The 22578-nt window shown below is 38.6% G+C and overlaps 1 protein-coding gene across 2 annotated transcripts; it reads right to left on the reverse strand.

Annotated features, from left to right (window-relative positions):
- Positions 1-3598: 3598 nt before the first annotated feature.
- LOC115066182 (odorant receptor 83a-like) lies at positions 3599-16332 on the reverse strand. Of its 2 annotated transcripts, none has more exons than XM_049450535.1 (3): positions 15890-16332; positions 4292-4581; positions 3599-4210 (listed from the first exon to the last, which is right to left on the reverse strand). In XM_049450535.1, exons 1-3 carry the CDS (start codon positions 16317-16319, stop codon positions 3887-3889), a joined length of 1044 nt encoding a protein of 347 aa, XP_049306492.1. In that variant the 5' UTR covers positions 16320-16332; the 3' UTR covers positions 3599-3886. The 2 variants fall into 2 exon arrangements, with proteins under 2 accessions (XP_049306492.1, XP_029406192.2); XM_029550332.2 differs by lacking the exon at positions 15890-16332 and having other exon boundaries at positions 3599-3775; positions 3944-4210; positions 4292-5910.
- Between the last annotated feature and the right edge of the window lie 6246 nt (positions 16333-22578).

Raw genomic sequence — 22578 nt, forward strand, 5'->3', positions numbered from 1 at the left:
TTACCTAAAATAAGTCAGTACTTTAATAATCAAGATAGTATACAAGAAGAAGTGGCAATATCGCAGGGCCCGATAACAGTGAATATTTATATTCAGAGCAACCACAACTGTAAACCAAAAGGCCCCTTGTTAAGGGATAGTAACAATAGATCTTTCTTAGATAAATATTATTACACTGTTTCTAAATCTGGCGTAAAGTTAGAACGTACATGGCTGTCCTATTCTCTATTGCTTCAAAAAGCATATTGTGCACCATGTTGGTTATTCGCAAATAGGGCGTCTAAAAATATACAAAATATTTGAATGGAAGGCAATGATGATTGGAAACATATTGTGGAAGCCATAGAAAGACATGAGACATCGAAAGAACATTTGCATTCATGTTTTGTACATCGACAGTGGCAGTTACATGGAACACTAGATGAAGAGCAAGAGTCCATTATCAAGAGAGAAAATTTTTTTTGGCGCCAGGTACTCACTAGACTTCTTGATGTTACTCTGATACTTTCAATCTGTAATTTAGCTTTTCGTGGTCATAAAGAAACGGTATATGGCAACGATTCTGGTCCAAAAGGAAATTTTTTGAGTATTGTTGAGTTATTAGCCAAATACGAACCTATTTTACAAGAGTTGCTAAGCAAACCTAAGGACCAGATTAAATACTTAAGTCCAAAAATACAAAATGACCTCATTGCTGTTCTGGTTCAAAAGTGGAAAATGCCCTGGTAAATGAAATAGTCACCGCGCCGTTTTATTCCATTTTGTTTGATACTACTCAAGATATTTCCAAAACAGATCAATTGTGTGAACTTTACCGTTACTGTGTAATCGAGAAAGATGAAAATGGAACTCCAAAGGCTCTCGTAATTAAAGAGTCATTTTTAAGATTTCATGAGGATCAAACTGCCTTAGCAATGTCCAAGCAGATAATAAAATCCATAAATGGCAAAAGTATTTCTCTGAATAAGTGCCGTGGACAAGGGTACGATGGAGCTAATACTATGAAAGGTACTTATGGCGGAATTCAAAAACTCATAAGAGATATAGAGCCAAATGCAGTGTATGTCCATTGTGCTGCTCATAATTTAAACTTGGTAGTAAATGATGCAGTAAAAGAGGTCATAGAAATACAAACATTATTCGAAACTGTGCAACAAATTTATAATTTTTTTGGCCATAGTATTAGACGATGGAATATATTATCTAGTTTTATATCTGACAACAAAAAAGGAGAAACCGTTATATCATCAAATTCAGTAACATTAAAAACAATGAATCCAACTTGATGGGCAGGACGCTTTGATGCCATGTTTGCTTTAAAGGTTCGATTTGTTGATGTTCAAAAAGCGCTAACAAAAACCATTTTATCAAATTCCAAATCAGATGAGAGAAATGAAGCTATCTTGCTAAAGAAGAAGGTAGAGAACTACAATTTTATTATGTTGCTGGTTTTCCATTGCAAAGTCTTACAAACCATAGACGCGGCTTCTAAAGCACTTCAATCTAAAGCCGTCGATCTTTCAAATGCTTCAAAGCGTTTGCAAGTCTGTCTAGAAGAACTTGAAAAGTATCGACATGAATTTGAAGATTTAAAAACGGAAGCAAATAGTATTGCAGTTAAATGGTCTATAAACCCTGAATTTCCTAAAACTCGTCAGAGAAAAGTGAAACGTCATTTTGATGAAATTTGTGAGGATGAACGTCTCCAAGATCCTGAAAGCTTGTTTAAAGTGAACGTATTCTATCGTGTATTAGACATCATCATTAATCAACTTAGATCGCGTTTCCTTGGAATGATTGAAATTGTTTCCAATTTTAGTGTCTTGCAGCCTGCCACTTTGCAAAACTTGAATGATACTGATTTATTGGAAAAGGCTTTAGCATTTGTCCATTTATATAAAAAAGATATATCTATGTCGTTTTCCAAAGAAATTCTCAGTTTTCGATCCTCTTTTAAACACGAAATAGAAAGGTCGTCTTATTAATAATAAAGAATCATTTTATATCTTCAAGCTTTCCTGAAGTGTGCACTGCATTTCTGTTATTTCTCACCATTCCTGTAACTACGGCTAGTGCCGAGCGATCATTTCAAAACTGAAATTGATAAAAACTTATTTAAGAAATTCTATGGGACAAGAAAGGTTAAGCAATTTGGCTATTCTATCCATCGAAAATTCTATGGCCCGAAATTTGAACTTTGATGATGTCAATAACACTTTTGCTGAACAGAAAGTCCGAAGAAAGGAATTTTAATAATTAAAATTGTGTACTTAAAATAAAATTGTGATTTCAGTTCAATATGTACTTTAAATTAGGTACCTTTAATTAAAAGTGAATAATTAGCAAATCAAGAAATTATAATTATAAAGTTTGTATGTACCTACTTCACGTAGTGATTTATTAGTTAACTCTTACAAATAAAAGTGTATAAATAAATATTATAAAATAAAAAATACTATTGTTGTTGGTTCAGCTTCTTTATATATTGGGGAAGTGGGAGGGCAGGGGGCCCATTCGATGAATTTGCCACGGGCCTCGAACGGTATAGTTACGCCACTGGTTTGCAAAACAATATCCAAATGTGCCAACCACATTTTCAGATAAAGAAATTTGGTCCGATGAATTCAAATACGAGCTAAGGAGTTAAAAAGCACATAAGGGAGTATGGTGTAAACCTTCTGATAGCTTAAAACCACAGTGCATACAATCACCAGTGAAGCATGGAGGATGTTCTTTCATGGTTTAGGGCTGTTTCTCAAAATTTGGTGTAGGTAGTGTATTTAAAATCGATGGACGAATGACGGTTGCTTCATAAGTTGACATTCTCAGCGAAAATTTTTAAATAAATGCGGAAAAAGTGAACTTGGGGTCATTTATCTTCCAATAAGATAATTTCTTCCAATAAGATAACGACCCCCAACGCAGATCTCGCCTGACTACTCGCTTTTTTGAAGAAGGCTTAAAGAAAAACTAGCCTGGCCAGCTCAATCACCGGATGTAAATCCAATTAAGCATTTGTGGTTAAGTTTTGATTCCAAAATATCAATGAAAATATTAGAAAATTTGGTTCGAGGCATGCGCAAACGTCTTCGTGCAGTAATTCAGAATGAAGAAGGCAATACTAATTACTAAATTTACTTTTAAACCAAAGGTTTTGTATTTTTTTTTAAATTTATACTTTCATTTGACCACCTTTGTTTAAGAGTCTTTCTTTTAAAGTGGAACACAATTTTTTCTTTCTCTCCATGTATGTTAAATACTTATGAAAATATAATATTAATGTATGAATTATTAATTGTTTATTTTAATAAAACTGCATTGAAATAACGTCTGTGAAATTTATACTTTCATTTGATGCCTAGTGTACATATGCACATATTAATTTGTAAGGGCTGGCTTAAAAAAGTGGTCGAGACTTTTTTATTTCTTTGCATATCTTCGCTTAAGATGTGATGTCCGATTTGCATCATTATTGTTTTGAAAAAAAGGTTAACCTTTTAGAGCGCTACGTGGGCGCTCAAAATTGGTCAACTTAGCCGTAGATTTAACTTTCTCGCGAGCTAACTTTTGCTCGATTCTACTGTATTAAGTCCTTAAATATAGTTAAAAGATACCAACGGTGCTTTATTGAGTACTTCTAAATACGAAATGCTGACTACGATGCATACCAGACGTGTGTTATAATTCTTCCGTTAGTCTCATTAAGATAAAGCTTTCATTAACCCTTATCCATGCTCCGTAGCAAAGTGAAGAATGAAAACGATGTTGTGATAATCTGGAATGAAAATGATAAATGATGTATTTTTAGAACACAACTTACATTTCTAAAGTAAGCTAAGAAAGACGTTGTGAAATTATCTTTAAAACGTGTTGTCCGAAAGGAACATTAAATGCACTTAAAATAATATGTAGCTATGGATTGTGTTAAAAATAAACTGCTTACCCCACGAAACTTTTCCAATCGCAACGGATAAAGTTTGCCAGCCGTGAATTCGAAAGTTTTTTGAGCACTCGTCAAAAATAAAAGATAATCGGTCCGTACCTCACGGAGATGCAAGTGCCAAGGACTACGTAATAGAGCCTCTCCGCAGCGTTGACTTCCTATATAGATTATCTCGCTGGCATAGCAAATCATAAATAATTCACTCAGCCCCAAAAGCAAGTAATGTCCTATACAAAATAATTTCAGAAAAGTTTTGCCCTCCGATAACTGATCCGAAGGCAATTAGAGGCAAAAATGAAAAACATTAAGTAGATATTAAGTAAAGCTCGTTGATATTTGATAACTCACCTTGGCTATATTAAAGGCGGCCATGCAAAAAAAGAGCGTGACCTCAAACGTTTTCACCAACCACATAAAATTAAATAGTCTATCCACTTTATGTAAAACGTCCAGTATGAAAATATGATGTTCGACACATGGCCTTAAAGCATAGTTAAAGGCTTCTCGAAAGCTACGAGGTCTCGCTGTATCGGCTGGATTAAGTACATGAGGTAAGCAATCCAAATCGAATGGTAATTCGTCCGTAACATAATACTCATTGATCTCCTCATTTGGCATCCGTACTTTATCTCGTAATTCTCTTGATGAGCCAATTTAAAGAAAACATTAAAAATAAATTACTTTAAAATTTGTAAAGACTTGTTTATCATTAATACTTTTATGAAACCCTAGATCTACATACGCAGTATAGTTCTTAAACAAAAGGGCAGAGTTTAATCAAACAAAATGTTTCAAAAGTCGAATAAACTGTTAAGATAAAAAGTATTAGGAAATGGGAATTAGTTTGAAGAATTTTAAGACCTCCCCCTAGAATCCCTAAAATCGTTAACATTTTATAAACTTACAGCCCTATTCACAAGAGTTAACAACAGCGCGGTAGTCTTTTCTTCTCTTCGCTACGTGGCGCCAATTATGAGATTCCAAGCGAAATCAGGTCCTTTTCCACCTGGTACTTCCAACGGAGAGGAGATATTCCTCTTCCTCTGCTTCCCCGGCGGGACGACATTCGCTGTCTTTTAATTCGCTGAACTATGTCAATGTCGTCATATATCTCATACAGCTCATCGTTCCATCGAATGCGATATTCGCCGTGGCCAACGCGCAAATATTTCGCAGAATTCTTCACTCGAAAACTCCTAAGGCCGACTCATCAGATGTAGTCATCGTCCAAGCCTCTGCACCATATAGTAGGACGGGAATAATGAATAACTTAGAGTTTGGTTGTTGTTCTTCGATAGAGGACTTTACTTCTCCCGCCGCTTTGTTGTTCTTCAGACAGGTATTGCATTTGGAACGTCTGTTCCATCGTGATCAGTTGGGGAATTGGGTTCGCATTCTCCTGGCGTTATACTTTCACTGCCATTCAGCAGGCTGGAGAAGTATTCCCTCCATAATTTAAGTATGCTTTCGGTTACTAAATCACCTTTAGGGGTTCTACGAGAGTGTGCTCCGGTCTTGAAACCTTCTGTTAGCCGCCGCATTTTTTCGTAGAAATTTCGAGCATTACCCCTGTCGGCCAGCTTGTTAAGCTCTTCAAACCCACGCATTTCGGCCGCCTTCAAACGGATGTTTTTAGTCTACCCAGAGGTTACATGGTCAAAAACCGGAAGTTGTGAGCTACTTGAGCCATATGCAAAAGAATCGTTTCTGGCCGGAATGGCGATCAGAGAACTTTTCTCACTTGCGTGAACTTCTACACATGACACCATCCTCTGCCATATTCACATATCCTCACAAAAATCCCAACTCTCACCATTGTGAATTTTTCGAATTTTCTAAGGTTTACCTTATGCTTATACTAGCGGAAATTTAAGCTGAAATGCTTACAACTTCCTCACAATTCTGTGATGTCTGAACCTCATAAAATAAAACTCACAACAGACCTCACAAGTTTTTCTTCACAAATCAGTAGTAATAAATCAGAATAAGGCTTAATTATTTTTTTAAATAAAAATTTGGTATAATGGCATTTAGAACATAACCTCTAAAGTAAGTTCATATTTACATTAATTCACTTTTGCTTGCACCCATATAAATGTAGGTCGTTGCCACTATATTCTTCAAACTGCAGTAGAGAATATCGAATTGTCCGGAGAGTAAGTAACAAAGAGACAAGAAGTAGGCGCAGCTAACCATAAATAAAGCCGCTAGTTGTACTTGCGCCACGGTTTGAAAAAAGTAGGCGATTTCATAAACAAACGGTGTCTGAAAGTAAAATTAACATATTATATATTGATTTATGAAAGTATTTGTGTTTTTAAGTGGGTTTTAGTTGAACCTTAAAATCCACAGGATACCAGCAGACCAACGGCAGCGTACGTCTTCTGTATATAAGTGGCAGAAAGAATTGAAATACTATAGCTGAGTTACAGCAGACAACTAATATTTTTATGCCGTTGTTGACCTTTTCCGAGCACACTTTCATGGTGATGTAAGTAAATCCTAAAAAAAAAAATATAAGTGTGATCGGGTAATGGATTGCATGTAATATATGAGAGTTTGATCAAAAATATGCCGCTACAAAAATGTGAATCGATCGATCGTTTATAAGAATTCTTTCTATAAGCACTATATAATACTTAAATATTTTCGAACTTGCGGTTGATTAATACCGTATGTATCGGTCCAGCCGTGCCGTGGAAAATCGCATCATTATTTCCTCTAGCCCTAAATATACTTACTTCTGCTTGGATTTATACGATACATATCGGTCAATCTGTGTGGAATTTTTATACAACTCTGACTACATATGTAGTAAGTTGTGATGCTAAAATTGCATAAAATCGCGTCAATACTCGCTTGGAGTAAGAAGGCTGCACCTAAAAAATAATAAAAGACATGTGGCTGGCTCGAATAAGTTCCATCCGCGAGGCTTAATTTTTGACAACTTATTGCAGCATTCGGGAGAGGGGTGTTAGATGAGTGGGGTTGGTGAGGCTTGCAAAAAGGTAGAGGTAGTGTCATGCGGAGACTCGTTGCACGCAGGACATATATTGGATATGTCGGGGTCTATTCTGGATATGTACTTAGGTGTTTAACCTGCTACAGTATCTAGAAAGAAGCTGCGCAAGGGTCACTCTCGTTTCTCGCGGCAACTCGAGCCCTTGGTCTTCGATAGGTTGTGCTTTGACTCAAAGTACGCCATTTACTGGAATGGAGTCGGTGAAGATGTTGATGGTTCCACTGTGAATGGCGGTCAGTGCTTGCTGTTTAATGTCGTCGACATAATTGAGGAATGACCCATTGATGTTCTTAGGAGGCGGACTTGTTGAAACGACTTGGTCATTCGTAAAAAGGAGATGTCAGAAAAGGTTTTTTTGACTGCGTTGCCACACCGTGATAACTCTTCCTCTTCAAAGTGAGGGACGTCCTCAGACAGTTATATTTATCCACTGGTATTTTTATCTGAATATCACCTCGATTTACAAAATTCGTTCACGGTAGCCGGATGTTACTAAGGTTGCAGAATCGATTTATCGTGGCCATGCCGTCATCAATCATGGCTGTACGGGATCTAGTCTGCCAATTTTTGTGCCACAATGTACTGTATTACCGGCTACTAGTTGCTCAGTGCAAGTCGAGACGTTCGATTCTCATGACAGTTCCGGCACAGTCGTCCAGGGAAATGGATGTTTTTCCACAGACTGCCACAGACTGCCGCAGAGTTGCTTCGTAGTATTAGCGTCGGGTTATTATGTGCCGCTGTCAAAACAACCTTTCTTTTACAAATAATCTTAGGTGTAGAATACTTAACTCTTATTATTTTAACATTGTTGCTATGATAGAGTTTAAACTAATAGCATTTAAACTTGTTGAGAGACTCGATTTTTAGTATTGAATCGATCTTATTGTTTACAAAAAGAATTGGGTACAGTAACCCGAGCAGTGTTAGAGCAATTGAAAGGATAATATTATCTATGTGTGTAATGACAGCCCAAAAGTATTTCGTAAAGGTGCCCGGTATCTTGAGTTTATTGCTGTTCGTCGCAGTCAAGGTCTTAAAGATCTTAAGTCTACGGAAGAAAAAAAATGTTGTTTAGTTAACGAAGATTGTCTTTATGAACAATTATACTCTTTATTCTTACAGTAGAGTCCAGGTCTTCTTGAACTACGTCTTCTACGTACAAGGGGGTGAGTTTGTTCCCTAAACGTTTATTTGACTTAATATGAACTATTTCTACTACAGAAAATTTCTTTGCTATTCTATTTCTGTTATGAGTTTTTAATGTTTTCTCCTGAGCCTTCCAACCTTATTCTTGGCTTCAGTTTCACCTACCCTCGATTGAAAAACATCTTTAGGTTTTTCGTCTGTTACAGAGTGAATGCTTTTATTATATTCGATTTTGGCAACTAAAATTATATCCGTAGTGTCTTCAATTTCTTTCTCCATTTTCAGACACCTAGTAATTTCTGCTAAGGTACAATGGAATCCTTCTACTTGTCCATTTGAAGTACTATGCAGGGGCGGAGCATTCACGATTTTGACGTTCAAGATATCTCTGAGCCATGATTTTATTTTATCTGAGTTTAGAGATTTTTCGTTTTCGCAGAATATAGTTTTAGTGCCTGAGAATATGTTGACCAACTGCAATATGTTTTAATATCGACTATGCTTCGCGAAGGAATTGGTTGTACTACCGCAAACTTTGATAGCTTATCCACACAAATAAGAAAGTAGATGGCTTTTGTCGAAAAAATGTCGACGTGAAGGATTTCTACAGGAAATGTGTCTTTTCTCCATTTTCGGAAAAAAATAATATTGTAGTATTTGCTTAACGTTTTCCTAAGAAGCACCTTGAGCTCTGTTTTGCTCCTGAGCGATTATTTCCATTTGTTCGTTAGTATCAAAAATGTCTGTAACAAATTTATTTGTGTGACGAAATTTGGTGCTTGGAAACGTGGTTATTAGCCAATGATGGATATGTGCCAGCAGAGGTACATAGATCGCAATGAATGTCATTAACTACATTCTCATTTTCAGTAAATGTAAGGAAGTGACGTAACTTGTTTCCGAAAATCACAAATGTCTTCTTCGACGGATGATTCCCTTATTCCAGAATTATTCATTTCGATAGGCATTTACCGGTTTAGAGACCGTTTCGATGGTGTAGGTAAATGATTGCTCACTGTGAATAGTGGCGGTATCTGACTCGGGTTCAATATCTAAAGAATTTATAAATTATCGTGGTAGAGCATCGGCTATCAAATTATCCTTTCCTGACTTATAGTGATGTTTTGCGTTATATCCTTCTATGGAAGCCTTCCATCTCTTTATTTTCGGATTTGGTTGCGATCAGATATGGTAAAGGTTAGGGGTTGATGGACGGTATAAATATTTAACTCCCTAACTCCGTATAAATAACGTGTAAGGCTTTTCAGGGCCCATACAATGCCAAAAGCTCTCTCTCATTCGTGAGAAAATGCTCTTCTTTTCTATCAAGCGTCCTTGAAATCATCGTAATAGATCTCTCCACCTGAGAGAAAACCGTACCAAAGGGCGTGTGAAGAAGCTTCAGTAGTTAGGTCAAAAACTTTTTTGAAATCTGGGTATGCTAACATGGCTTCTTCTGAGGAAAGTATACTCTTTAATTTAATAAATGCGTTAGTTTAGTTTTGACGGAAAGAAATTTTAACTTTCTTTGATTGAGAGACAGATAGCTTACCAAATTCGCCCCTTAAGATGAAGCATCTATAGTAACCTCTCATCCCCAGAAAATACCGAATGCCTCTTATTGTTGTTAGTAGAGCGATTTGTTGAATTGCTTAGACTTTTTTTGAACCTTTGGATATTTGGAATCCAAGATACTCGAGTTCTGTCTTGAAAAATTTAGATTTTTCTACAGAAAATCTCATGTTCGCTTCAAGCTAGCTCTCTACATGTTTTAAATGGTCTACCTTTAATTGTAAATAAATTATCACATCTTCGATATAGATGAAGCCAATATGTTCTCTAAGAACATCGTCAATGGCCCTAATAAAAATTCCCGAAGCTTTCTTTAGTCCAAAGGGAAGTCGGCAGAATTCATATTTGCCATTACACACTGAGAATGCGGTTTTTCGCGATTTGAAATCCAGGGTTGTAAAGAGTTGAACTTTGCCCAAGTTTGAAAGTATTACCCCTACATTTGGGATGAGTCATGAGATCTCTACTGTTTTCACGTTCAGTTTGTGGAAATCGATTACCAATCTTTTCTTTTTTACCTCGCTTTCGTCGAGACCCTTTTTGTCCCCACCCAAATGGGATTGTTATAGGACGATCGTGAACGTCGTATAATGCCATTTTAAAGGAGATCTGCAATCTTCCTTTTTACGAAATCGGCAACTCCCAGAGGATATGGATAGAACCTTGCGTATGTAGGTAGCCACAATGTAGTATTATAAGGCAATTTATCATACGGATCTGAAAAAAAAAACCAGATACACGCTTCATCATAGCGTGGAAGTTTTCTTTCATGCTCACCGGTACTGACTCGGTCTGGAGCTGGAGATGACTAACATCCTGACTCTTGAGAAATTTAATTGTTTCTCTACAAGAGTCTTATTCTTTAATGTCTCTTCTTAACTTGATATTCACATGAACCTTATTAAGTAGGTCGACGCCTATAATTCTATCAAACAAAGTTAGATTTGGTAAAATGAAAAATTCTGTTATAAATGTACTTACACTTGCTGGTAATATTTGTGAACCCCTGCAAGGATTTCACCATACATTTTTTTACATACATAGATTGAGGTCTGATAAAATTTTTGGAAGCTCCTGTGTTGACAAGCAACTTAATCTCCCGCGCCCTAGTGTTTTCGAAATCCAGGGCAGGAGAGACCTTCCCCTCAAAAAATTACTTCTTCCGACTTCACGTCTTCGACAACCTGCTCCGACAATTTTCGTATGTTTCTGAGAAAGAATCCTTATCTTCATTTTCGTTCAGATTATTTACTCTTTGAAGCTGGGGTCCTGTATGCCAGTTGTCCGTTTCGGTTTCCTGTGATATTAGTAACTTGTCGTAGGTGTGATGACGAGGGGTCCACATCCATCGGCTCATACTGAGGTCGTAAATTTCGCTTTTCCTCCTACCTAATACTGATTAAAATTTTCTTCCGGATTATTTTTATATTGCCTAATGAAATTAGTGTTTTTTTTGCCTTCAGCATATGACCCTGCTACACCTTTGGCTGTTTTCCGATTTCTTTATGACGTCATTTGACTTATTTGAAAATCTGGCTGCGAAAATGTATATTTAAAGATTCGCGTCCACCTCTTGAGCGAGAGGCAACGCATATGACAGGCTACCGGGTTTTGATTCAAAAAGAATATCACATAAGAGCTTCCTGAGTCCCGAAATAAACACTCTCAAAGCATTTTCTCGATATTTTTGATTTATTGCTTCTGCAATATTCGCTTCATAAGACATTTTGGTCTTATTAGCGAGTGACGACAACTTTTTCTCTACCTCGTCGTAAAATTTTAAAACAGTAAAAGAGCCCTGCCTAAGAGTGGACAATACAATACTCCACTAGGTATATTGTTTTTTTTTATCAGAGTATGTGAAATCAAGTCGCGATATAATGGCGTCAAAATTTAGTACTGTACTAAACGAGGACAATAGTGCATCGGCAGCACCGCGAATTTTGTTTCGTATAATAGTAACGGCTCGATAACTACTACATCTAAAGACTCCTCACAGATCCGTCCTGGTGTTATCTGAATTCTTTCGTATCCTTCGACTAAATTCTCAAAACTTTCAGTATTGGATGGTTTTAAGTCTGGATCATAATCATTTATTTAAAATGTAATTTTTGTCACTGAAAAATCTCACGTTGGGCGCCAATTAATTAATTCAGTTTTGTTAAATTTTAATACACACTTAATTTAAGTTTATCCAAATTTCCTAGACTATCAAAAGTTACATAGAAAATCTTAGAATTATTGACAGTCGGAATCTTGACGCCGTCGACGGCAATATTAAGGTCAAGTCTGTACTCCTTCGTCCAGTTTATAAATATAGTCGCTGTGGATTTGGTGGGAGAGATAGCCGTTTACCTTTGAACACATGCCATCGATTAAGTTTCCCGACGTCAATATCGTACAATCATCAGAGATATACATAGAAGTTAAACAATAACGAGGAGAGGGCACCACCCTGCGGAACCCCTTGTTTAATTCTTCTCAGTTTAAAATTTTCTCATCGAAACCGTGCTACTCAGGTAGTTCTATGTCCTGCAGTAGCGTTGTGTGACTGACTGTGTCAAAGGCTTTTGACAAGTCCAACGCTACGAGGATCGTTCTCTTTCAGGGAGATTTCTGGTTAAGGCCACGAACTATCTGAGCGTTTATGACGCTAAGTGCTGTGGTGGTACTGTGCACTTTTCGGAATCCATTCTGGTGGTTTGCTAGGTTCAGGTGGTGAGTGAAGGTCGGGAGTGGCAAGACCTCAAGGGTCTTCACTACTGGGAAGAGAAGAGTTATCGGACGATTGGACTCCCCTTTTTTGGCGGGTTTCCCACATATCTGGTATTTGAAGAGTGGTTAGCGACAGGTTGAGGACCTTAGTGAGGTAGCTTACTCTCGTTGAGCCTAGATGCTTTAGCATAAGCATGTTGATTCCATCAGGGTCAATGGATTTAGTTGATTTCGCTTTGTAGACGACACTCTAAACTTCCTCATCGGTGAAAGTAAGTGATGCGCAGTTTTTTGGCATTTTTGGATGTCGGGTAACACATCGTTTGGGTTTGAGTAGCGAAGGGTGCATTGTAAATTGCCAGCTTAAATAGCTCATATGGCTCAAGCAGATCACGACTTTCGGACCAAGTGTCCTCTGGATAGCTTAAGAACATCCGTTTGAAGGCGAGCTAAAGTGAGAAGGCGAAACATCCCCTACATAGGGTTGTGCGCTGGTCTTGGGACGCGCCCCGTAAAAAAACACCCCCAATGAAAGGAAACAACAATCCTCAGATGAGTGACCCCCTTTTGATGACGACCATGGCAAACGAATTAAGGACTATGATTTGCGGGCATGCACCTGGAATGTCCGGTCTCTTCATTGGGAAGGTGCAGCTGCCCAGCTGGTTGATGTCCTCACGAGAATAAAGGCTGACATCACCGCCGTCCAAGAAATGCGATGGACGGGACAAGGACTGAGACGAGTAGGTCCTTGTGGAATTTACTACAGTGGCCATATAAAGGAGCGCAAGTTTGGTGTGGGATTCGTGGTGGGAGAGAGACTCCATCGTCGAGTACTATTATTCATTCCGGTCTAGCCCCAATCCGCATCAAAGCGAGGTTCTCCAACATATCGCTGATTTGCGCCCACGCCCCGACGGAAGAGAAGGACGATGTGACCAAAGATGCCTTCTATGAGCGCTTGGAGCACACCTAAGAGAGCTGCCATCGTCACAATGTCAAAATCGTGCTTGGCGACTTTAACGCCAAGGTGGGCAAACAAGGTATATTTGGTACGACGGTCGGTAAATTCAGCCTCCACGAGGAAATATCCCTAAGCGGGTTGAGGCTGATCGACTTCGCCGGGGCCCGAAATATGGTCATCTGTGGTATTAGATTCCAGCACTAGAAAATACATCAAGCTACCAGGCTGCTTCCGGATCAAAAAGCCACCAACCAGATCGATCATGTTGTGATAGACGGAAGACACGTCTCCAGTGTTCCAGACGTGCGTACGCTCCGAGGACTTAACATCAACTCGGATCACTATCTTGTTGCAGCTAAGATTCGCACCCGCCTCTGTGCAGCAAAAAACGCACGCCAACAAACACAAGGAAGGTTCGACGTCGAGAATCTGCAATCACAACAGACAGCCGAACGATTTTCTACTCGGCTTGCACTCCTGCTCTCTGAGAGCACTCGTTAACAACTCGGTATAAGGGAACTGTGGGACGACTTTCTCCTTAAGTACAGCTGCAACCGAAACCATTGGTTTTCGGAAAGTGCAAAAGAACAGCTGGCACGACGAGGAGTGCCGTGTCGCAGCGGAGAGAAAACAGGCTGCCTACCTCGCAACGTTACGATCGACCACACCACGTGCGGGATGGGATAGATACCGAGAGTTGAATAGGGAAGCGAGACGCATTTGTAGACAGAAAGAGAAAGAGGCCAAAATGTGTGAGTACGAAGAGCTTGATAAGCTGGCCGACAGGGGTATTGCTCGAAAATTTTACGAAAAGATGCGGCGGCTAACTGAAGGTTTAAAGACTGGATCATACTTTCGTGGAACCCTCAAAGGTGATTTAGTCACCGATGCCCAGAGCATACTTAAATTATGGAGGGAACACTTCTTCAGCCTGCTAAATGGCAGTGAACGCACAATGCCAGGAGAAGGCGAACCCGATTGTCCAATCGATGACGATGGATTAGACGTTCCATTGCCCGATTATGAAGAAGTTCGAATAGCAATTACCCGTCTGAAGAACAACAAAGCAGTGGGAGCCGATGGATTACCGGCTGATTTGTTCAAACACGGCGGCTAAGAACTGATAACTTCTTTGTAAAATATGGTCGGACGAAAGCATGCCCCACGATTGGAATTTAAGTGTGCTATGCCCAATCCATAAAAAAGGAGACCCCACAATCTGCCCCAACTATCGTGGGATTAGCCTCCTCAACATCGCATATAAGATTCTATCGAGCGTATTGTGTGAAAGATTAAAGCCCACCGTCAACAAACTGATTGGACCTTATCAGTGTGGCTTTAGACTTGGCAAATCAACAACCGACCACATATTCACCATGCGCCAAATCTTGGAAAAGACCCGTGAAAGGAGAATCGACACACACCACCTCTTCGTCGATTTCAAAGCTGCTTTCGACAGCACGAAAAGGAGCTGCCTCTATGCCATTTTCGAGAGAAAGATTTTACGGGAGATTTATGATCCCCTGCACATTGGCAACGGTGAATACTGCAGTCGATGGAACGATGAGCTGTAGGAGATATACGACGACATTGACATAGTTCAGCGTATTAAAAGACAGCGACTACGCTGGCTAGGTCATGTTGTCCGAATGAACGAAACCACTCCAACTCTGAAAGTATTCGGCGCTGTACTCGCCGGAGGAAGCTGAAGAAGAGGAAGACTTCCACTCCGTTGGAATGACCAGGTGGAGAAGGACCTGGCTACGTTTTAAAAATCCAATTGGCGCCACGTAGTGAAAAGAATAAACGACTGGAGCGCTGTTGTTAACTCGGCTATAATCGCGTAAGCGGAGTCTACGCCAATTAAGAAGAAGAATCGTTCGCGCTCTTTTTCGAGTCCGAAAAGGCATGGCCATTGAATTGAACTTCAACTCGGTCATTAGGTCTCTTCCGATTAGACAAAGCGTTGACAGTGACGACAAACTTAGTGTGATCTAAACGAGGTTAGGTCACCGAAAAAACAGGCCTTTGCCGGATGAAATCTGTGCCAATTGCGGTGCGTGGAACCGGTTGTTGTCGGAATGTCAGTAATAACGAGCCAAGTATTCTCTTCTAAGACGTCAATCTTCTCAGGTCTAAACGCGGATCATATAACCCAAAAGAAGTTAAATCGCTCGATTTAGGAGGCCATTCCACAGGCCCACAACGCGAAACAATACGTTCATCAAAAGTTAAATCAATTAAATTGACTGCTTCGTCAGCTGTATGGCATGTAGCGCCAGTCACTATGTTATGTTATTTCAGGAAAAGATATCGTTGCTATTGACCACAATTAGTCTACAAAATTTGCTTCGAAATTCTTTACTTTAAATTGAGTTGCCAAAATCGATTCTATCATGTGCAAATTCGTATATCGAACGTTCTTTTGGCATGTCGAAAATTAAAAATCTATTTATTATTTTTTTCCACGAAAACCTCTCTCTTCTCTAAAAATAAATATACGTTTCACATTGCTACCACTTACCAACAGCCGAATGAGCTATATATTCTTCATTGACGTAATCTAAAATTCCATTGGTAAGATCGGGGTACACACGACGAAAAATAAACTTTACGAAAGTAACCCAAAAGTACAACAACGCCTGTATACCCACACTAATTAGAAACTCCAAATCTCCATTGTCATAATTGAAGTAAATTGTACAGAGGAAGAGCACTAACATGTGAAGCAGCATTAAATCGAGAAATATGTCCAGAATCAAATTAAGTAGCACACTGTAACGATGAAAGCGGGTCGGCAGAAATTCTTCAAACGGTATTGGACGTATCGCAGTTATATACAAAAGCCAACGCACATATTGGAATAGATCACAACGATTTTCGCTCGACATGCAACCGTTCGGGTTGGCACAACGCTCGGCTTTACCGATATTTCGTTCCCTTGCTGTAATCATTTCACGAAACCCAGATCCGTCAAGTCACTTACTATTTTCTAGCGCTTCAGAAAACGTTCTTTTATAGGTTTTTTGTGAGAACCGCAATGTTTGTTGTTGCAAGTAAGAAACGCCTTCTAACTGTTCGAAATTTGAGGCGTAATTATGCAAAATGTAAGGGTACTTTATTAACACCTCGGGTCGTTAATACAACTAATGACATTTTAATTTAGGGTTAGTGCTGAAATGTTTGGTATTTATGCATAAATAACGGCGTTTTAATAACTGATTTCGTTATTATAGTTTAGTATTGAAGTTCTAATTTCGATCACACGGTCTGTGATCCTAAAACAGTGATTCCTTCTTGGTGTGCTGAGTTTACTCTCATGTAGATGGATTGATATAAGTTGAGACCGCTACTTTTAAAATCTTCCGAACCTCGATAGCAAAGCTGCTATTTCCAACTGTTTTGATTATACATGCATACATTCAGAGTATTATAGTTTTCTTCACCTAACGGTTGTACATATCACCTAAAACTAATCGAGATAGATATAAGGTTATATATATAAATGATCAGGATGGCGAGAAAAGTTAAAATCCAGTTGATTGTCTGTCTGTCCGCCCGACGTCCGTGCAAGCTATAACTTGAGTAAAAACTGAGATATCTTGATGAAACTTGATATGCGTGTTCCTTAGTACAAAAAAAGTTTGAGTTCGTAGATGGACGGACCACTGCCACGCCCACAAATCGTCATTAACTGAAACACATAAAGCGTCATAACTAACCACAAAATTAAGATATAAAACTCAAATTTGGTACAGGGAATCGTTGTAGCAAGGGTCACCTGTAGGCAAAAAATGTTTAAAAAGTGAGCGTAGCCCCGCTCCTTAATAAGTTTAATGTACATATCTCCTAAGCCAAATAAGCTACAACGACCAAAATCACCCAATATGAATTATACAAGAACTTCTATCGATAGTGTGAAGATGGATGTAGTCGGGTGAAAACCCCGTTCACTCCCCATATAACGGTACTGTTCAAAACTACAAAAAGCGCGATAAATCAAAAACTAAATATGACAGACACGCGAAATTTGGGATGATATTATAAGGTTTTATAAGGCTCGGGGTAAAAATTGGACGATGGACGCGGCAACGCCCACTTTTTGGTGGAATTCCATATCTCGGTACCTAACTGACCGATTTAAACAAAATTTGGTACGTGGCATTATTTTCATATTTCTATATCACGCTGCGAAAATGACATCTACTTCCCATATAGGACAATTTTGAATTGCACTTGATTCGTTCAGTGTACAGTACACAAATCAATAAGCAATTAATATAACGGGATAAAACTTTGCACGAATAATGTCTTTAGTACGTGCCATCTTATGACCAACAATTTTTCAAATCCAATAAAATCTGTTCAAGCCCCTAAGTACCGAATATGTGAACCCCAGTACCCATAGTTGACTTTTGTTCGAAAGTATCAATTAATGTCTGAGATATATATTTGAAATTCAAGGGTAATACTTCTCTGACAATGTTATGTTTGTGACTTCATTCGGACCAATACTTCTCTTTCGAGTGACTTTGTACCGTATATATCGACCAATATGAGAGAGAGCGTATTTTACTTATAACAGTGTATCTTTGTGCTTAAAATAGATAAATTTGAGCGAAAACTTGGCGTAACCCCCATATAAGTAATATGAGGCTTTTCGATCCACCGACTGAGTTTACTCTATGAGATTGGTTTAACACCTTAAAGTATTTCCCCGGCTTTGATTTTTGCAAGTTTCAAGAGTATAAAATGTTCGGTTCTATCCGAACTTACCCCTTCCTTACTTGTTGAAATACGATTTGTCCTTTGCTTCAAAACAGGCCTCAGCTTCGACGATCACCTCTTCATTTGACGCATTCGCTCTCTTTTGAGTTATGAGAACATGAAATAGTCATGGGGGCCAGATCTGGAGAATATGGTGGTTGCGAAACCCAGTTCATTGATTTGTTTCACTGACCTGTGACACGATACATTGGCTTGGTGAAACAATACTTTCTGTTTCTCGAAATGCGGCTGTTGATGATCTCTCCTTTTTCAAGATAGTCCAAAATACAGACTAGGGTTTATTACGCTTGAACATCTGAACTGCTCTGAATCATCAACCCATCGTTGATTTTGCTCAAGAGTGAGCTCGAGCGACACCCACTTTGCACAGAGCTTACTCATACCCAAATATTCATGATTGCTCGAACAATTTCACTTTATCAATTAATCCAGAATTTTGTGGACTTTTTTCGTCAATAACGACCTCTTTTGGGCGTCTACAGCTTTCACTTCACCACGTCTAAACTTAGTGTAGCAATCCTTGATGGTTGATTTTCCTGGAACACTAAAAATGTTTTGAAGGTTTATGGTTTTTTGTGTTAGGACGTGAACTTTCAACTGACTACTGAAGATACCAAGTGAACAAACTGGCGTTGAATCTCGGTGGGTCAGAGAGGATGAATCACCTGTCATTGGGGGGGCAGCGGCTCTCTGCACAACGTGAGTGTAAAAATCACTCTATTGCACGAAAGCAGACATGAGAGAGAAACTGGAACTCCGGCCTTATCTAAAACCGAACTTAGATATCTATGTATGAGCTTCAAAGTCAAGGGACTGGATGAAGCATCAGAACTAGATGTCAAGTCTCCATTAAACTTCGCAAAAAGCGTTGACGTCCTGCACGACGTTTAATTATAAATCTTAATCTGGCATAACAAAGGACCTGTGTGTCTATGTCTATCGTGACAACTAGCCAGTGTAACCTGACCTATTTCAAGAATCACTCATGTACTAGAGTCTCAGAGTCGAGGTTTAGTTAGGCTCTTCGAAATACACATACTGTGAGTTAATGACGCCTCATGAATTTTGATCTCAATAGCTTTGTAAGAACTTAATCTGTAAAATCGTGGTATAGTTGCTCTTCCATTTAAAAAGCGATTCGCAAACAATATCCTGGTTCGTGGCTACAATGGAGCTACTTAAAGTGGAACGAGCGAAACGAAACGAAGTTAAAACATATTTACTGCAGACATTGACTATGAAATTTATTTGTTTCAACTAAAATGCGTTTAGAGGTAAAAAAAAAAATAATTAAGGAGTTTCAAAACCCTGGACCTGCAAAAAAGGCCCCGAGTTGAATGTAGAATTATCAAGAAAACTATGATTATTTTTTTCTTATAACAATTTAGAATCTTTGCTGCTACCAATTATTTAAAGTATGGAACAACAAACTAATAAAATTTGGTTCGAAATTTCTGACCACAAATTGATGTTCTTTTCTAATCAATTTGAAATTGAAAACGTAACACCCTCATCACAACACTTATATCGAGTTCTTTCGGTGGACCGAGGATACAAATTCAATTTATAATTTTCCACGAAAACCTTCTCTTCTTATATACCTTATACCCACAGCCGAATGAATTCTGAATTCCACAATTCCACTGGCAAGCTCGGTCTATACCATATACTTTACATTGAAAAGCCACCCGTCTGATAGTAGCCCAAAGGCACAAGAAATAAAGCGAATTACCATTAAATCGATAAATGTTTATTAGTTATATACAAATACCAAGCCACATATCGGAATATCCATTCGAGGTGTTTTACCGATATTTCGCTTACATGCTGGAATTATTTCACGGAAGTTCCTTCAGGTCCCTTACTATTTTGGACGCTGCGAAATCATGCATTCCTATTCTTTCCCAATGTTTAGCAATAATTGCAATATTTCTTGTTGCACGTAAGAAACGCCTTCTAACAGAATTTGGGGCGTGACTTTTCAAACACTGAAGGTCATTACGCGTACTTTATTCACACCTCTTTGTGTTAAGGCACCTAATGACTTTTTAATCTAAGGTTAGTGCTGAAAAGTAAAAAGTTATGCATAAATAACTATTCGTGCAGATTCATAACTGTAAACTTAAACAAATAAGGAACGGCTAAGTACGGGTGCAACCGAACATTTTATACTCTTGCTCCTTCTAAAATGTCAATAGATCGGAATCTAACCAGCACTGACCAGCATATTCGACATAAGGTTTGTTAGAAAAACGAGAATCGACCCGATTTTTATCTATTATTCTGTTTGGACATTAGGTGGCATACTTTAACGAATTTATTAGTTCCGAATTTTATCCCGTTATATTAATTTCTTCTTGATTTGTGAATGCGTTATGGCACTTTATAGGTTTTGGGTTATCTATGTACTAACTCTAACTTTTTTACTAAGGAACGCGCTTACCAAGTTTCATCAAGCTATCTAATTTTTTACTCAAGTTACAGTTTGCACGGATGGACGGATGAACGAGCGGGTGGACAGATTTCAACTTGTCTCTTCATCTTGATCATTTATATATATATCACTGTATATCTTTCTCGGTTAATTTTAGGTGATACGTACAACCGTTAGGTGAACAAAACTATAATACTCTCTTCCAAACAAACCCCTTATAATTACATACATATCTACGCATGGAACATATGAAGAGCACCGGCAATAAACGGGAAAATACTGAAGACAAACGGAAAGCTAAAGCATAATAACACACTCCACCTCTTCGTCTATTTTAAAGCTGCTTTTGACAGCACGAAAATGATGTCGCGATGTCTAATTTTGGTTTCCCCGCAAAACTAATACGAATGTGTAAACTGACGTTGAGCAATACCAAAAGCTCCGTCAGGATCGGGAAGGAGCTCTCCGAGCCGTTCGATACCAAACGAGGTTTCAGGCAAGGCGACTCTCTATCGTGCGACTTCTTCAATCTACTGCTGGAGAGAATAATTCGAGCTGCAGAACTTAATCGAGCAGGTACAATCTTTTATAAGAATGTACAGCTGCTGGCGTATGCCGATAATATTGGCATTATTGCCCTCAACACCCGCGCTGTTAGTTAGGCTTTCTCCAGAATGGATAAGGAAGCAAAGCAAATGGGTCTGGTAGTGAACGAGGGCAAAACGATATATGTATCTTCTGTCATCAAATAAACAGCCAGCATTCAACAGCATTCGCGACTTGGCTCACACCTCACTATTGATAGTCATAACATTGAGGTCGTAGATAAATTCGTTTATCTTGGAACAATCATCACCATAAACAAAAATATCTGCTTTGAAATCCAACGCCTCTTACCAACAGGTGCTTTAGACTTTGTTGGCAATGAAAATAAAGTCGTCTCTTGAGAAACAAAGACCAAACTCTACAAGTCACTCATCATTCCCGTCCTGTTATAGGTTCACAGGCATGGACGATGACAACATCTGACAAGTCTTTCGAGAGAATGGTTCTGCTAAAGATGTATGATCCTTTGCGAATTGGCAACGGCGAATATCGTAAATGACGATATTGACAGCGAATTAAGACAACCAACTACGCTGGCTACGTCATGTCGTCCAAATGGATGAAAACACTCCGGCTCTGAAAGTATTCGACGCAGTATCCTCCGGGGGAAGCAGAGGAAGAGGAAGACCTCCACTCCGTTGGAAGGACCACAAGGAGGAGGAACTGGATACACTTGGAATCTCCAAATTAGCTCCAAACAGTGAAAAGGAAGAATGACTGGCGCGCTGTTGTAATGACTCGGCTATAACCGCGTACGCCAATAAAGAAGAAGAAGAATCAACGTGAAGATGATTTTATGAACCATTTGAATTGAGCGAACTTTACTCAGCGTTCTGGATACCTAAAATTTTAAGACGATTTTTAGTGGAAATATTTAGATAATTAATCTTAATGTGGAGATATTTAACTCAGAAACTTTATACAAAGATTAAAGTTGAGGAGGGAAAAAAAGAACACGCGATCATGTGTTTTAATGATCAAAATCACCAGTTATTTTGGCAATAGAAAGATGGATATTTCTTTCCTTTTGATCCGTATTTGTGGTTATTTTGACTCCAGTTAAGAATTTCTTGTCATTGTCTATTCTGACAGGTTTATAGCATCTTCGCCATGACAGGTGGTGGAAATAAGAATGGTCAGTTCTAAGAGATAACCGATCAGCAATTGATATATACTTTTTATTATAGAATTAATTTTTTTTTGAGTTTTTGTTGTCGACTTATAGCATATAAAAAGACTACTAAACTCTTGCCATGAAGTATCTTCTTAAATTCAAACCGTATATAGAAAATAGGGCAGCATTGCTATCGAGGTTTGGAAGATTCGAAAAGTCGCGGTCTCAACTTATACTCGTATCAATCCATCTACATGAGAGTAACCTCAGC

This window comes from Bactrocera dorsalis, chromosome 2 (genome assembly GCF_023373825.1).
Source record: "Bactrocera dorsalis isolate Fly_Bdor chromosome 2, ASM2337382v1, whole genome shotgun sequence".
In the NCBI taxonomy this organism is placed as follows: domain Eukaryota; kingdom Metazoa; phylum Arthropoda; class Insecta; order Diptera; family Tephritidae; genus Bactrocera; species Bactrocera dorsalis.